The sequence below is a fragment of the Carassius auratus genome, chromosome 18, assembly GCF_003368295.1.
Source record: "Carassius auratus strain Wakin chromosome 18, ASM336829v1, whole genome shotgun sequence".
NCBI classification, from domain to species: domain Eukaryota; kingdom Metazoa; phylum Chordata; class Actinopteri; order Cypriniformes; family Cyprinidae; genus Carassius; species Carassius auratus.
In genome coordinates, this window is record NC_039260.1 from 18,502,178 (window position 1) to 18,520,106 (window position 17,929).

At 37.2% G+C, this 17,929-nt stretch overlaps 1 protein-coding gene across 1 annotated transcript; it reads left to right on the plus strand.

The window, feature by feature from the left end:
- Positions 1–2,803: 2,803 nt before the first annotated feature.
- On the plus strand, positions 2,804–17,713 carry vwa7 (von Willebrand factor A domain containing 7). The gene is made up of 17 exons (XM_026287872.1): positions 2,804–3,239; positions 3,774–4,058; positions 4,197–4,433; positions 5,499–5,595; positions 5,671–5,799; positions 7,277–7,472; positions 7,753–7,928; positions 8,033–8,145; positions 12,173–12,289; positions 13,360–13,566; positions 14,555–14,681; positions 15,138–15,290; positions 15,384–15,476; positions 15,577–15,854; positions 15,934–16,070; positions 16,247–16,406; positions 17,008–17,713. The coding sequence occupies exons 2-17, from the start codon at positions 3,822–3,824 to the stop codon at positions 17,590–17,592; spliced, it is 3,042 nt and encodes a 1,013-aa protein (XP_026143657.1). The 5' UTR covers positions 2,804–3,239; positions 3,774–3,821; the 3' UTR covers positions 17,593–17,713.
- The last annotated feature ends 216 nt before the right edge of the window (positions 17,714–17,929 follow it).

Sequence of the window (17,929 nt, forward strand, 5' to 3'; positions counted from 1 at the left end):
GTAGTTTAAGTCTTTGGTTCTTTTAATTGTGATTATTTTGGCTCACATTTAACAAAAACAATGCTTTGACCCCAGCCTCATTGTTCATTCATTGTGAAGTTTACTCAAATTCTTGAATCAATTTTGCTTGACAATCCTCATAAGGCTGCGGTTCTCTTGGTTGATTGTGCATTGTTTTCTTCCACACTTTTTCCTTCCATTTAACTTTCTGTTATTATTCTTGGATACAGCACTCTTTGAACTCTGTGGCTGGCCTTGCTGCAGCTGATCATATCTCCGTGTAGCTGTTTTTTCTCTAGAATCTTTATCTTACTATCATTCTCTGTTGTTTAAAGTGATAAAATATAACTTAATTCACGCCATATTTCTGATATTATCAATCTTATCAGATTAATTTTGATCGTTCACTTTTATTTCATATCCTTGAGTGCAGTGCACCTGCATCGCGTTAGCACTCGTTAGCTTGTCATTAACTTGTCATTAGCGTTTTCATTCGAACCTATCGCTGTTATCTTTTCTCCTCTCCTATCTCTAGATCCAGTTTTTTATCTGTGAGGATTTCCAGTCAGGATTTAGACCGTATCATAGTACTGAGACTGCTCTCCTTAGAGTTACAAATGAGCTGCTCTTATCATCTGATCGTGGTTGTATCTCTCTATTAGTTCTATTGGATCTTAGTGCTGCGTTTGACACAATTGACCACAAAATTCTTTTGTATAGACTTGAAGACTTTGGAAGTGCATTAGCATGGTTTAAATCATACTTATATGACTGCCATCAATTCGTTGCAGTGAATGAAGAGGTATCATATCAATCACAAGTGCAGTATGGAGTACCTCAAGGCTCAGTACTAGGGCCGCTACTCTTCGCACTTTATATGTTACCCTTGGGAGATATCATCAGGAAACGTGGTGTTAGCTTTCACTGCTGATGATACTCAGCTCTATATTTCTTCGCGGCCCGGTGAAACACACCAATTTGAAAAACTAATGGAATGCATGGTCGATATAAAAAACTGGATGAGTAATTTCTTACTGCTAAATTCTGAAAAAAACAGAGGTGTTAATTATAGGACCTAAAAACTTTGCATGTAATAACCTATAACATTGTCTAAGACTTGATGGCTGCTCTGTCAATTCTTCGTCATCAGTTAGGAACCTAGGTGTGCTATTTGATAGCAATCTTTCCACGTTTCTAGCATTTGTAAAACTGCATTTTTCCATCTCAAAAATATATCTAAATTACGGCCTATGCTCTCAATGTCAAATGCAGAAATGTTAATCCATGCATCACTAATCACTTCATCTACAGCTATATCGTTGACTTGATTGCAAATAAATGCACAGACACTATTTAAACTGAACAGAGATGACATCACTGAATTCAATGATGAACTGCCTTTAACTGTCATATTGCATTATTGACACACTGTTTGCCTAATGAATGTTGTTCAGTTGTTTTGACGCAATGTATTTTGTTTAAAGCCCCATTATTGTGTATCCTAGTGAACCAAACTGAGGCCATGTCCACACTAATATGTTTTGTTTGAAAACGCATCTTTTTCTCTCTGTTTTGGCTTTCTGTCCACACTGAGGCTGCATTTTTATAAAGGAAAACTGAGCTTTTTGAAAGTGCTCTCCAAAGTGGATAAATTTTAAAAAGGCCGTTTTCGCTTTGTAGTGTGGACTGTGAAAACTGAGGATTTTGAAAACGATGACGCATGTTTAGTCATGTGACACACATTATACCAATAGATATCCGTGTTTATACTGGTATTGTGCACGTTATGTACTATGCATTTTCGCACTATTCCTACAGATGTGTTACTTTGTACACTCTGCATATCACAGTCCTGCAAAGATGAAAGCTAATTTACTTGCGATTGCTATTTGCGACAAAATATGAAGGCAGTTGCATTATAGATCAGACATAAAATTGTGAGTGTGTGGGACCTGGACGCGTCAGTGAATGGTGAGTTGTTTTCATAAATACATTTTTTTTTAAATCCTGTAAGAAAAACTGCATGAAAACATCTCATGTCTGTTCCATGTGTATCATGTGCAGTGAGCTTTTTTGAGGCTTTACGCATGCACAGAAAGCTAATTTAATGTTTTCTGATTTTTGAGAGACCATTTTGAAGCCTCAGGAAACCTTTGCAGGTGTTCTGAGTTTATTAACTGATTGGCATTTCACCATATTATAATTTGCTGAGAGTGAATTGGTTTGGGTTTTGTTAAATGTGATCCAAAATCATCACAAATAAAAGAACAAAAGACTTAAATAAATTCAATGCACTCAGACTGATTTGAATTACTGAACTAAATGAACTTTTCCATGACATTCTAATTTGTTGAGATACACCTCTATGTATTAATTATTGAAATACATTTTTATTGTTGTTGTTGTTGTTGTATTTTATTTAATTTTTTGTATTTATTTTATTTATGAATAATATATTTCTTAAATTGTAAGCACTATTTTCTATTTGGTGAATTGCTTTTAACAAGCAGTAAGCTATAAGTAAACATTCGGTCATAGATTTTCTATAGGCTGAATTCACATATTACAATAGATCCACATTACAATGCAGTTTTATCATCGAAGCCTTTCTAAAGCTTAGGTCTAAAGTCTAATGCCAGGAGAGGGGTTGGTTAGCAACATGTCTGAAGTCTTTCACCATGAAATCACAATAGAAGCACTGGGGGAAGTGAGCATAGTGTGTGTTTTCATGTCAGGCAAAAGACAGAAATGAAGAGCAGGGAAGGGGGACACCCTGGCCCTTAATATATGCAGCACTATTGTGTGGAGTCAATGCAGCATGCTTAAATGGGGCAAGTTAGGGGAAAAAAGAAACAGTGGAGAGAGGGGAGAATGAAGACAAGGAGGGAAACACATGCAATATTGGGGTCATGAGGATTTGAGGATATGTGTCTCATGGACATCCATCTTCGCAGGTTACAGGCATGTTTTTGTCTCTTACTTAGCTTAGATGAACCTCTAGAAATTTTCACAAAAACAAGAGTCTTAAAACTTGCTATTCAGCTACTGTTATTCAAAAGGCTGCACGCAATGTGGTAAGGAGGCAAATTGCTGACAACGTCTTTGTCTGAGGGTGAAAACCACACCATGTGCATTTCTGATTGCTGATTGGAGTTTGGATCTGTCAAATGATAAAATGCTCAAAAATACAAGCTGAAAAAAGCTAGACTGAGACCACAAAAGCAAAGAAGGCAGCAGAGGTAAGATAATTACCTGTTTTTTATACCTCTTTTGTGCTCCCATATAATGTGTATTGGTTTAAGAACTCATTGTAAATTCATAAATGCATTATAACAAAAAAATTATAATTTACTGAACTGCAGTTGAAAACACTGAGCAGGTGGGTTGAAGCCACACCCAAATATGTCATTAAAAAACACAATCAAATATCGTTTAATTGTATAGTTTTATAATTAATAATAATAATACTGTAGATAGAAATGAAACATAAATGTTCTTAAATAAAAACAATAGGTTTCATAAAACAATGCCTGCCGCAAAATCTTGGTTTCAATTTGTGATATATCTATAGATCTATAATGCTGAAAATGTAGGCCTGCCTTTTAAATCTTTAACAGTAAAATGAACTGAAACTGAAAAATTGACTATTTATTTAAAAAGGTAAAAATCTATGTTTGTGTATATTTACGTGTGCTGCTCTGAATAGGCAAACAGAGTAATGTGTGTATAATAAAACAGCTCACCACATCCGTCTCACGTGTAACCCTTTGCAGGTATAATGCATCTTTCTATAACAGTTCAGGTGTTTTAACCAGTGTGGAATGATGTGTGAAGGGATGAGCTCCTGGATTTTGACCCACCAGTGTGTCTTGGTGCTGTTCATCTACTTTATGCCAATATGCCAAGCCTTTCTTCCCAACTTCTGGTCACGCGTACTAACGTTGTCATGGGATTCATACACACACCAGTACATGACAGAACAAGCTATACTGAACATCACAATGGAAACTCTAAGCAAAATGATGGAACATCAACATGATGTAGATAATGACGAGCTGGTAGGTATCGTGCCAAATTAATATTTCTAGTTGTTGCTATTTACTGCTGATTGTTTTCATCTCTAAAAGGGTTTTAAAAATGTTTTAGATGCATAGTGATAGCTTGAAAATTTAGTTTCACTGATTTGTTTGTTCCAGTATACTGGGCTTGGTCGAGGGTTTTGGCATGCTGTGGGTGAGGTAGCAAGTGCTAACGCAGAAATGGATTTCTTGAGCTCCACATGCTCTGATCCAGTATACCACTTTGACTCTGAGAGAGTGGAAGGAGCCACCCAGATGCTACGAGAGTTCTGGGACCAGACAGTACTGTTGACCCAGGCTAAAGAGTACCAGGGGGGCAGACGTAGCTTGGGTCAGCTTTTCCACTCGTTACAGGTTGGCTGACACATTATATTTATTATTCTGATGACATTATATTTATTACCCTGTTGAAAAAAACTGCATATGCTGGTTAGGTATGTTCTGAAGCATGGTATCTGGTTTGAGCTGGTTTGAGCTTCTTTTGAGCTGGTTATAAGCTTTCTGTGAGTTGGTCTGAGCAGGAGCTAGTTTCTTAGGATCAGCAGATGACCAGATTGAATCAGATCAGGACCAGTTTATAACCAACTAAGGACCAACTTAAACCAACTCAAACCATACCCAACCAGAATATGCTGTCTTTTTGCAACAGGGTTGATCGGCCAATATTACTCAAGTTGTAATATTATGATATGACAATCACATGTTGTATTAGTCATTAGACGTTTGTAGCATTGTAGTTTTAAAGACATCATATGATGCAATTTCAATTTTCCCTTTTTATTTGGAGTGTTACAAGCTCTTGGTGCATGAAGAAAGTCTGTAAAGTTGCAAAGACTAAAGTCTCAAATTCAAAGAGATATTTTTATCAAAATTAAAGCTGCAGTCGGTAACTTTTGACGCTCTAGCGGTTAATAAACAGAACTGCTTGCGTCTTGCGGAAGAACATTGTAGCCGGAGCTACTTCTCTCTGTTTATGTCAATGAAGAATCACAAAGGTACTGGGTTACTCCGCTGCGGTACCTCCGAAGCAATCTAAAATAGTCCGAATATAAACACTTATTATAGATGTACCCTAATGATTCAGGACAGGCTAAAAACACGGTTTGGAAAATGGATTCATGGTGTACTCGCTTATTATATACATTTTGTAAATCTTGAAAACAAAAAAAAGTTATGGACCACAGCTCTGATTGGTTGTTTCTTACCGGGAGCGGATGAATTTCTGCAAATGGCAATAGGACCACTGGGAGAAGCCAGAGGAGTTTGATTTTTTCACTGATTATCTATCTCATATTCTACTGTCAGGACATAATGACAGGTTTCACAAATACATTTTTACAAAAGTTACCTACTTCAGCTTTAAGACTGCCACGCCCCCTAAAATGGCTCATTCAAACATGCATATGCATATGGTTGTAGGACTTTTACAGTCACAGTAACTGGGTGGAGATGGGTCAGCAAGCAGTGTACCTCCACCTTCTGCACCCGGAAGAGCCGTCAGTTCCTGTAGCTTCAGGTGAGTCCGTCACAAAGCATTTTACAAAAAGTCATTAACCACTCATATGTTCACATATGTTTTTGTTGTTTTCAGAGGAAACCCCAACCTGTGCAGGGTGCTACAGATTTAGCTGTTATAATAATCTGCTAGAGGAAATGATTCGTCACACGGAACCACTACTGACTACTGGCTATTTCAGCTCTTACCCTGTAAAACCACCAGGTGAAAACAGTGAAAAAAAAAGTGTCCTGGTCACTTTTCACCCCAAAATGAAGTTAGCAAATAAAGTAATTGCTTAAAGAAAATGCAGCCTATGTGTAAGAATTTTTTTTTCTTTGTAAAATTATTTTGTGACAATTAAGACTATTTCCCATTTCCTTCTTGATTTACTGTAATGCGTTGAAATTTTATTAATTTGTTCTTTTTTTTTTTCGTACATGGATTCCCATTACTGCAGTACCTAGAGTAATAAAAAAAAGTAATATATTTCAAATACATTTATTTCATACTAAATACAGTTCAAATCTATTAACATATTTTCTGACATATCACTCTTATAAAACTATAATGAAACTTTATGTGGAGTAATACTTGTGCACAATGCACATTTCTTAATATTAAGACTAAAATGTGTTTTATTGTCACTATTGATGATGAATGTATGATCATTTTTGAATAATATCAGTCTTTAAATGCAAGATACATAAAGTGTACCTACTTTCAATAGTTTCACGGTAGCACTTTATTTTAAAGTCCTGTTCCTCATGTACATACTATGTACTTATTATAGAAATTACAATAACTATGTAATAACTAGGTACTAACCCTGAACCTACCCCTAAACCTAACCCTACCCGATGTAGTTACCTTGTATTACCAGAACTTTCTTAGATAAATGCACTGTAAGTACACGTACTGTAAAATAAAGTGTAACCAGTTTCACTTTAGCACAATCAAATACACGATATGTATTTAATTGGATTTTGGCACTACTTCCTCACAAATAAATTATGCATTATGCACAAAGTTCTAGTTATACAGACTTTAAGTATACCAGTTTAGTATACTAAAAGTAAAATTACTTGATGTTTTTTATTAAGTACATAAATATGTAAATGTAGTATACTTGGCATGAAATAAATGTTTTTCAAAAACAATTTATTATTTAATATCTATATTTTTGATTATAGGGTACCTTTTACTTTATTATAGTAAAGATCACTGGAACCATTTATTTAAATATTCTACAATTGAGGCATTACCAAAATAAATAAAATAAAATACTACCAAAATAAAGTTTAAGTTTTAAGATTAAGTAAAAATACTTTACAATTTGCATCATGACAATTGGGGAGGAGATGCTTAATCATCATAAAAATAGTGCCACTTTGCAAAATACCTTCAAATAATCTTAATTTATTTACTTTTACTATTAATAAAAACATATATATATATATATATATATATATATATATATATATATATATATATATATAAAATTTTGAATTACCTTGAGTTTGGGGTGAAATATAACCTGGAAAAGTTGTTAACGATTTCATGAGATTCACCTCTTTATCTGTAAGTCATTATAAACAGAATCATATCTGCGAAACTAATAAAGATATTTTGAGTTATGATTCATTCTGATGATTAAGTAAGCTTCTTTTAAGAAAAGCAACATGTTTTGTCTTATTTAAAGGAAAGTGCAGTCATGGTGGGATTCTAGACAGTAGTCGTCACCAGGGAGCTGAGGGGGGAATCAACAAGGACAGCACATCTCCGCTCTTCTCCCCTCATCACTACCTCCATAAAGAAGCTGCCCATCTGGCCACCACAGCAACCCTCAGAGTGCTCCAAGACCTCCGCAATGAGGTGGGGCCTAAAAGCTTCCTCAGGTCAGAGGTCAATTTAATTTAACATCAATACTGCTTACAGTGATCTACACGGAAAGAGTGGAATTCCTGTTTTTACTTAGACACCATGTGTGACACCCCTTTTGTTAATATTGAGTGCATGAGAAAATGTTAGCACGTCTGTGCCTTTTTTACCTTCCTGTCTACAGTTTTATTTAAATATTTTGCATGGGCTATTCGTTATTTGCTAATTCAGTAATTGAAACACAATTATCCAATGATGAAAAAACGCACAAGTGATGTAGTCTGTGGAAACCTGTAGGCTCTTCAGTGTCCAGCAGCCTCCAGCATTGGTCTTCGTCATGGACACAACCGGCAGCATGTTTGAGGAGATCACAGCTGCCCGATTCAGAGCCCTCTCCATCATACAAGCCCGTGAAAAGAGCCAACGCACTAGTCTGCCTGGCACCTTCATTCTAGTGCCTTTTCATGACCCTGGTTAGAATGTCATCTTATGCCTACACTGAAATAACACTTCTCATTTTATCTATAATATTTTATGTTTAATTAGTTCTACATTAAGTACAATGATGATATCTCAGGTTTTGGGCCAGTGATGGAGACAGATGACCCTTATCAGTTCATGCAATACATGGAGGATCTGACCGCTCTTGGAGGTGGGGATGAACCAGAGATGTGTCTCTCTGCCATTCAGGTAACCATAACATTTCACATTCTAAATAAACATTGAACGCATAGCAGACTTACTATTGATAAAATCAACAGGGAAACCCCTATATTTGTGGACAATTGATAAAAATCATGGGGATGAGCAACATTTTTGTTCCCAGCATGTCTATAACTGTGTTCCAGTTCAGGGGCTGCATCCTCTGAATGATGCAGACATCGTAAGCTTCACCTTTTTTGTTGAATTGAGTACTGTTAAATGGGATGTTCTAACTAGCCTATAGAGGATTGTTCTTGTAGCCTAGCGATAGCTGCAGTTGAAGAGCAGCATTTGTACCAGACATTTTTGAAAGTGATATTCAACTGTCTGAAAACAAAACGGGGCTCCAACCTGTCTAAACTTCTTTACCATGGTCCATTTATGTATATTAAGCCCTTAAACTATCTATAAAATCTTGATTAGATATCAACATTCAAACTGCTTTAAAGTGTTTTAGACACTAGGACATTAATTGCAGTTTTTGATGTCAGTCGCCATGGGTTTGACACCTCTGACATAAATCTTACTTTTTGACCTACAGTTGATTTTCTCAAATGCAATTTGTCATTCATTGTGCAAGTAAAATTTTCAAACTTTTTGTTGTTGCTCATTAACGACTCAAGTGAAGATCTGAGATTTCCTTACAAACTTGGATCTATGTCCAAAACATTCCCATTTCATACCCCTGGTGAAATTTGGAATTATTGTTTTATTGAATCTAGGAAATTATCTTAAATGAAATAGAGTGACCAATCTTGTTGCTTTACTGATCAAAATTTCTTTAGACTACTTGTGCCCTACTTCACATTTCTTTGCCAGAGAAGTCTGCATAGTCAGTAATCTATTTATGTCTTTACCACTAGTTGGTTAATAGAATAGCTCTCACTGAGCCAGATCCAGCTCAGATTTAAACTGACTGGTGAATCAAGCTCTCACTCTTGTCAATGAACTTTATTTTCCATTATTAAAATAGACAGTAGGCTGGACTGGTACGGTACGTATTGAAAGCAGATTCAGAATTTTAGTTTAAAAGAGAATACAAACAACTGCTTAGACCAGTAAATAATTTAGACCAGTAAATAACCTATATAAAGTATAACACCCTACACCTAGGTACAGGTTAACACCTGATGGCATTTCTTCTGGGCTTTTGAGTTACAACAAATGTGTTTTAGAAACACACGGTTATAACAGCCAGAGAAAAGACTAAGACAGAAAACAAGGGTCAAGAGCCCAACTAAAGCAAACACTGATCTCTAACATGGTTACTTCAAATGAAACAATAAATCGACATCTAAACCTTAGTTCATTCTCAATAAGATCTTCTGTAGACGTCTGACAGAAATAAAGTCAGTCTGGTTATTAATAAGTGGAGCTGGTGATGCTGTTTGTGGGGTTGTTTAATCAGATCTTGAGAGATTTCATGTATTTTATTTCAGTTGATTTCATCTAAGTCTGTGTCTGAAGTCAGTTGTAGTAGTTCTTGTGTTTCTCTTTTCTTCAGTGATTCTGTTTGTTAACAGCAGCTGTTCATCACTAATTCTCAATCAGCACTTAGTTAATCACTTAATTACTTGAATGCAAAGTTTTAAAACTTACATGGTTTAAATCAAGGCAATCTGTTTACTCAAACGGTTTGAGTTAAGTTAACTTGTCGGGTTTTACAGTGTGCCCTCAAAGGGATGGAAGCTCTTCTGTGCATTAGATCATTTGTTGCACTGGATCATCAGCATGAAGTGGCATTCAAAGTTCTGGTGTTGTTATGTATGGCCACTGCTGTCTCTGCCCCTCTTCAATATGACTTTTGATTGATCTACCACCATTTTACATGGCAGGATGTTCTCTAGAGTGAAAGTTTCACCCTGCATTGAATAAGTCTGTGTCCATGTTGACTCCTCAGGAGTGTCAACTTCCTCTTTCATGAGGGGAGCTGAAGTGTATGTCTGTATGATCATTGAAAATGCAACACATGTGCCCACAAAGCCACTTCCTCTTCTTTCTTTGCTTCTGTCTGCCACTTGTTGAACAGACTCAATGTATTTGCCCCAATTTGTCAACGTAGCAGTTCCAGAAGCTGTCTGGTCACATCTAAAATTTGAACATTAAGAGAACCATATAAATCAAATGAATCTTGGAAAAACCCCAACCACAATTGTCTTTGAGCAATCAGCTCTTTGTTTGATTCCACTTTCATATCTTTCAACGTCTCTAGACTTCATAAATCTCGTCTGGTTGACAACACCAGTTCCATATTCTATTTTAAGCTCTTCTTTACAGAGAAAGAACAAGCAGTTTCTTCCATGCAAAATTGCTGAAAACAGCTCCTCTAATACAGAATATGGTGTATAATACCTCAAATTATTTGTCTTTCCTGTTTAACTAGAAAATAATGTTCCTGTGAGATGTCTCTAATATCTGTTCAAATCAAAATGTATCTTTCAAATTAAGGCTAAAACGGTTTGAATCTGAATTAAGGTCTTATTCAAGCAAAGAAAGATTTGTGGTACTAATATTTGGGGTATACTTCTCCTGAATAAAAAGACAGCATTCCACCAAGAAGCTGCTATCATTACTTACTCTAATTACTTACTGTACTACCTACTTTGCAGAAACAAGGTTTTACTTGGGAGCAGTCAATCACAACAACCTGGAAACTCAATATAGCACCTTAGGTGAATTTAACCATAATCACATTCACTGCCCTCAAAACACCATTTTAAATGTGAGTTTTCTTCAAGAATTTGACATCAGAAACCAAAAATAAATTTATGTATTTCATTTATAAGCATTTGAAAGGAAATATATGGTGTTTGTCCTGTTATTATTAGAAATAACAAGTTAGCCATCAACTAAAGTACTGTGCAAAAGTCTTAAAAGGTTAGTTCACCCAAATTATGTAATTAATGACTCACCCTCATGTCATTCCAAACCCGTAAGACCTCCGTTCATCTTCGGAACACAGTTTAAGATATTTTAGATTTAGTCCAAGAGCTTTCTGTCCCTCCATTGAAAATGTATGTACGGTATACTGTCCATGTCCAGAAAGGTAATAAAAATATCATCAAAGTAGTCCATGTGACATCAGAGGGTCAGTTGGAATTTGTTGAAGCATCGAAAAAAAAATTTTGGTCCAAAAATAACAAAAGTTACGACTTTATTCCTCATTGTCTTCTCTTCCGGGTCTGTTGTGAGCGTGACTGCTGTGACTGTTGACATACGAAGGTGCTGACATGTTATCTTTGTTATTGGGTGTGCCAGAAAACACGTCAGCAGCGTCATATGTCAACAGCGGCATGAATGCGCTCACAACAGACCCGAAGAGAAGACAATGTTGAATAAAGTTGTCATTTTTGTTATTTTTGGACCAAAATGTATTTTCGATGCTTGAAAGGGTGAGTCATTAATGACATAATATTTGGGTGAACTAACCCTTTAAGCAACTAGTATTTTCACCAACATAAAAATGGTTTTAAGTCAAAAATAACTGACTTAAATCCATTTTCTTTTTGTTGGTGAAAATACTAGTGGCCTGAGACTTTTGCACAGTACTGTACATTTATGAATATTTTAAAAAGAAATTAATATGTTTACAATTTCCTCCACAGCAGTGAAGGATCCATGTTGTATATTTCATGGCCCAGGAGAAAGGCCACATTTAAAGCCACATTTGAGTGAGTCTACAAATGCAGCCTTCAAAAGTATGCAGCCCCTAACTGACACACAGCTTATGTTTAGTAAACTGGGTTTGGAAAAATATAATAAACACTACTCAGCACTAACCATTTCAGATTAAGTAATTTGCCCTAAATTTGATGGTGCTGTGTACAGAGAACACATTTTTTTTGTATATGCTTTAGCTCAAGTGGTAGACCATAGTGCTAAAAATATCATTTTTATGGGTTTAAATGCTATGGAACACATATGGTTGAGATACATAATTTCTACTACAGTGATGTACATTCTAAGTATGTCTCTCTCTGTGTGTCTTATGTGTGTGAATGGGTCTGTGGGGCAGATGGCTCTGACCCATAGCCCTCCACTGTCAGAGATATTTGTATTCACAGACGCTTCCCCTAAAGACCATCATTTGCAGAGTGCAGTCCAGGCTCTCATACTGGAGAAGCAAACAAAGGTAAACCACAAACACACACTGTTTAAAAAATTCAATAGTTAGGGTATTTTGTTGGTAGCTTAGCAGGATGCTAACATCAAACTCTATTGACTCTCCTGGGCAGAGAGCTATAAATGTGAAGCATATTCCAGATCAGTTACTAATAATGTTCCATTTCAGCTATAATGCTACTTCAGAAAGCTGTTGCCTATAGCAGCAGTTCTCAATTCCAGTCCTCGCGACCCCCTGCTCTGCACATTTTGTATGTTTCTCTTTGTTAACACACCTGATTCAGATAATCAGCTTGTTAGAAGTGAGCTCCGTGGGTGAACTGTGTTCCCATTGACATGGTCCCTACACAGTGTTCACTTCAGAACATTAATTCACGGATTTGCAATGTGCAACATCTTCACACACGGATAAGTGTGACATCAGATACCTTGGTAAATAAATACAATGAAATTTTATGTCTTGCACACTTCAGTGCACTTTTTTTGAATGGAACATATACTTTCGCTTCAAACTGGAATCATGGCGGAATATCCTGTGATGGCTAATTCGCAAGGCACTTACAAACGTCTGAAGTGATAAGATAGACATATAAAATGTGCAGAGCAGGGGGTTGCGAGGACTGGAATTGAGAATCGCTGGCCTACAGTATGTAAATCCAGGTTTTGGCTTTGGTTTCCTGTTTTCATACTTAATGAAGGTTATGATCATTTGACCAATAACATGCAGACATTGTACGTAATCAACCAATCGTGGAGCGGGAGAAGGTAGGTTCTACAGAGAATAGTCAAAGTAATGCAAATACATGTACATATTAATGTTTGACTTGAAGCAGCACTGAACATGGGTGTATAACATCAAAGTATTGTGAGAGCGATTCTAAAGCAGAAGAAGCCGTCTGCTGTCTAGAGCTCTCACGGTACTTTGTCACACAACAATTGGTCTGCGCATCACAAACAAAGCCAAAATGTGCATATTTTCAATTCTGGCCATGATGTGTCCTGGGAAAATGGCATGTTTGGTCACCCTAAGTTTTGGAACAGAGGCATTGTTTTCATGCATCTAATTTTGGTACGTGCTAGGTCAACTTTTTGCTTACTGAAGATCTAAGTCTCACAGGAAGAGGAAAAGGGTTGAGAAAAAGGAAAAGAAGAGAATCTTTATCTCCTGGTAGATTCTCTCTGTATTCTACTCTTTCTTCATTGTCTGGAGGAATGACTATCTTCACTACAAAAACAGACATCCGCGATGTATCAGCCATTGTAGAAGACACTACCACCTCCAGCAAGGTAGTGTCAAATGGAAATACAAGAGGAACAAAAGATCTGTTTTAAAAATTAAAGGATTAGTTTACTTCCAGAATAAAAAAAAATTACTGATAGTGTAATCACCAAAGATGTTCATATCTTTCTTTCTTCAGTCAAAAAGAAATTAAGGTTTTCTAGGAAAACATGCAGGAGTTTTCTGCTTATAATGGACTTCAATATTGATCAATGGGTTGAAGGTTAAAAACTGCAGTTTCAATGCATCTTCGAAGGGCTCTACACAATCCCAGCTGAAGAATAAGTGTCTTATTTAGCAAAGTAATTGGTCGTTTTCTAAATAAAATAAAAATGTATATAATTTTTTAACTCAAATGCTCATCTTGCATTAGCTCTGCGATGTGCATGCGCAGCTTCACACATTATGTAATCATGTTGGAATGGTCATGCGTGGTTAGTTCTTCGTCTGTGTACTTTGCTTTAAAAAGGTAGGGTAAGGCGAAAAAGTCCATCTCATTTTCTCCTCTTTTACTTTACTTTATACTTTTTTTTGTAAAGGGTGTTCAACTTCCTTTGCATGTTTGATTTTGTAAACACTGGGTCGGTACTTCCAGTTACACTATCCGTGAACTTTCCAATGTGATTATATAATGTGTGAGATCCACATAGTGCAAGATTTTTTCTTAGAAATGACTATTTGTTTCGCTAGATAAGACCATTATGCCTTGGCTAGGAACATTTAGAGACCTTTAAAGCTGAACTGAAAATGCAGTTTGACCCTCAACCTGTTGATTCCCTTTGAAGTCCACTATATGGAGAAAAATCCTGGAATGTTTTCAGCAAAAACTCTTTTTTTTTTGACTGAAGAATGAAGGGCATGAACATCTTGGATGACATCGGGATGTGTAAATTATCAGGAAATTTTTATTCTGGAAGTGAGCTAATTATTTAATAACAGTCTTGTCAGGATTGTGAACGCATTATTCTGCATAACCACGTTTATTTCTCTAAATAGGTGACTCTGCTTCATGCAGAGAGTGAATCAAATTCATCAAACTCCTTCAGAGTGGACAAAGCTGTGACAAAAGTGATGCTGCACATCACTGGTCAGCTTACACATTGCGAGCTTGTCAGTCCCTCAGGTACCCATACTTACACAGAGAACTTTAAGCATACAATCCATCCACGTACCTAAGCACAACACAGACTGCTTTCCTCACCACTAGTTCTTTGATGTCCACTTACAGAAGTGTGTCACAACCTTAATAGCCATACAAAAATGCTCAAATCTTTATGTACGCTGGTGGTGGAATGATCTTTGTAACTTCAAACCGCATAGTCCTTTCTCTAATGTCATAAAAAAGACAGAAATATCCCTTAACCGCTTGACTCACAACTGTTAATGCATTTAACAAAAATTGTATTCTGTGTCTGCTCTCACTGTACTACCTACTGTAATCTCTATACAGTCTCACACCTTTTTGAGCAACTGTGGCACTTCATAATCTGGCACTTCACATTACAGTCTCCCCAGGGTGAATCACTTACTGTACATTGTAGATTTCCTAATTTTGTAAGACCCTATCTTTATTTCTCAGGTGTTCAACAATCTCTTCCTGGTACTGACAGTCCTCTGGCAGTGCTAGACTCGTCTAAGGGTCTACATAGAATAAACCTGCTGCCTCCAATAGAGATAGGTATATGGCAGCTCACAGTTAAAACCATTGGGCCAATGACATTCAACGTACTAGGTAAAAATGCTTGCAAAAGCACCCAGTCTTAATATAATTAAATGATTAAGTTAGTAATAAAACTATGCTACAGCCATGTGTTTAACCCTTTAGGTGATAGCAGCTTGGACTTCCTGTACTATTTTGCAAGAGAAGCAAATGAGACACATCCAGGACTGAGGAAAATGGAGGGCAGCCCTATAGCAGGTCGTTCTCGTTGTTCTTTGAGCCATTTGAGTGATACTTAATACATTTTATATACACGATTGATGATTATGTGAGTTCTTACCACCACAATACTTCATAGGAGTCCCAGTGTTTTTAGTGGTTGCTGTGACAGGCATGTCACCCAATGAGGAGGCCTCATTCAGTCACGTGACCCTGTTGGGGCCTAATGGGGAGAGCCTGCAGAAGGTATTGCTAAACTCCACATCTTCTCATTTGTCTGAAGAGGAGCTAGTGGGGTACATGGACTCAGTTCCCAGGATGCCATTCAGCATGCGTCTCTCTGGAAATGATAGATGGGGAAATTTGCTCGAAAGAGTTTCCACTGAGATGATTCAACCGACACATGTACAGATACAAGTATGAATGGAATAAATTAACAAAAATAATGTGCTTTCAAAGTATAAATAAGCTAATGAAAAGTGCCCTTCATCCCTAGGTGCATTCAGCTCCACAGCTTCTTCCTGGTCACAGCTCGACTGTGGTTTTTGAGATTTTTAATCATGGCCCCAGCCGTTACTTCAGACTTTCAGCAAAAGATGACCAGGGGTATCTTTCCCACCCTGACCAACAAAGGTGAGAACAGTAAAAGGAGAGCTAATGACACACTTTCACCAGCATTTAGTCCTACTAATTGTATATAAAACATGTATGCTCACCGATTGAACATTTATCAGTTAAAGACTGATACACTTTTATATTTCAGCCAGAAAGTTGCTAGATATTAATCACTGATATTATTATATTTTTAGTCTGTTCATTGGTGAAAGGGGCTCTGTGAAGAGGGAAGTTGAACTAAGAACTCCTCATACTGCCCAGCCAGGGACAGCCATCACCCTGACTCTGACTGTTCATGCAGAAGACCTACCAGACTCAAATTATGCTGTGGTACATCTGGCAGTGATACTAGAGGTAAGAACCATCAAATGTCTCTTTGTGTGTGTGTGTTTGTGTGTGTGTACCTGGTATTTATCACGTTATGGAGACCAAATGTCCATTTTTTAGGCCCATGAGAAAACAAGCTCATAAATCATCAGCAATCAAGTTTTTTGAAAATCTAAAAGTGCAGAAAGTGTCCTCTGAGATGTAGGTTTAGGTGTAGGGCAGTGATCCTCAAATCTGGCTCACGAGATCCACTTTCCTGCAGAGTTTAGCTCCAACCCTAATCAAACATACCTACCTGTGGTTTTCTAATGATCCTGAAGACACTGATTAGCAAATTCAGGGTGTGTTTGATTAGAGTTAGAGCTAAACTCTGCAGGAAAGTGGATCTCACAAGCCAGATTTGGGGATCACTGGTGTAGGGCAATAGAAAATACAGATGGTACAGTAAAATGAAAAACATTATATCTATGGAATATCTCCATACAACATGGAAACACACCGTGGTGGGGGGGAAGCGCACACCAAAACTTTGTCTGTGGTTTTAAGTGTGACTCAATTTATAGGTTTACTGTCTCATATGTGGATAAGACATTATACATGTTTAAATGTGGTCATGTAACAATTCCAGGAGCCTGACAAAATGCCTCCGGCATGTTCTTCCCTGCACGTGGAGTCCTCCTGCCCCTCTCTGTGCTCTCAGAGCAAATGGAAAGTCTCATTTGTAGCAAAAGACAGAGGTCACTCTGGACTGGCATCCATACAGCTGGCAAACGGAGAAGGCACTCTCATTCTGTCTGAAGTGTCTATGCAGAGACATGAAGAACATTTCCCACAACTTCATGAAGAGACTACAGGAGGAGTCCATCTCCCATTAATACAGTCACAAATGGACACCTCAGAACAGCACTTTGAAAAAGAATCTGAACAAAGGCTGGACGTGGTCCAGTTATTGAAGGGGGATCATCCAGTGAACATCAGTGAATGGACTAAGGGGAAACCCATAATGATGCATTATTCCTCAAGCTGCTGTGCCCCTCATGCAGAGATAGTGTTGTGGGATAGAGCGGGGAATATGAGGCACTGTCATCTCAAAGCCAGTCAGGAAAGGGCATTACGAGAAAAGAACAAGGCACACAGTGGGGAATCTACTTCATGGCTAGTTCTCATGTTGTGGGGCCACTTAACACTGAGCTTTATCTTTCACCACAAATGAAATTTGTTAAGTTACTCTTATTATGCAATTCTGTGTGGACACACATTACTAGTCTTTAGTACCTAGAATGCTTTAAGGGATAGTTCATCCTAAAATAAAAATTATGTCATTAATTACTCAACCTCATGTTGTTCCAAATCCGTAAGACCATTGTATCATACTCTTTCATCAACAAGCGCTTGTCAATGTGAGCGTCTGTTGTTGTTGTAATCTCCGCTATTTTGTTGTTGTTGTTGTTCTTTCTTTATAGTTTAGTTTTCTACTGTTAAACAATGGCCCAGGACAGTATTGCCATGCTGTGGAATAACTGATTACTGCAAAATAACTTCAGTGTACA

Coding starts and splice junctions, on each gene's coding strand:
- vwa7 (XM_026287872.1), top strand. CDS start 3,822: ATGATGTGTGAAGGGATGAGCTCCTGGATTTTGACCCACCAGTGTGTC. Junction 5,800..7,276: donor TTACCCTGTAAAACCACCAG/GTGAAAACAGTG, acceptor TCTTATTTAAAG/GAAAGTGCAGTCATGGTGGG. Junction 15,477..15,576: donor GGAGGGCAGCCCTATAGCAG/GTCGTTCTCGTT, acceptor AATACTTCATAG/GAGTCCCAGTGTTTTTAGTG.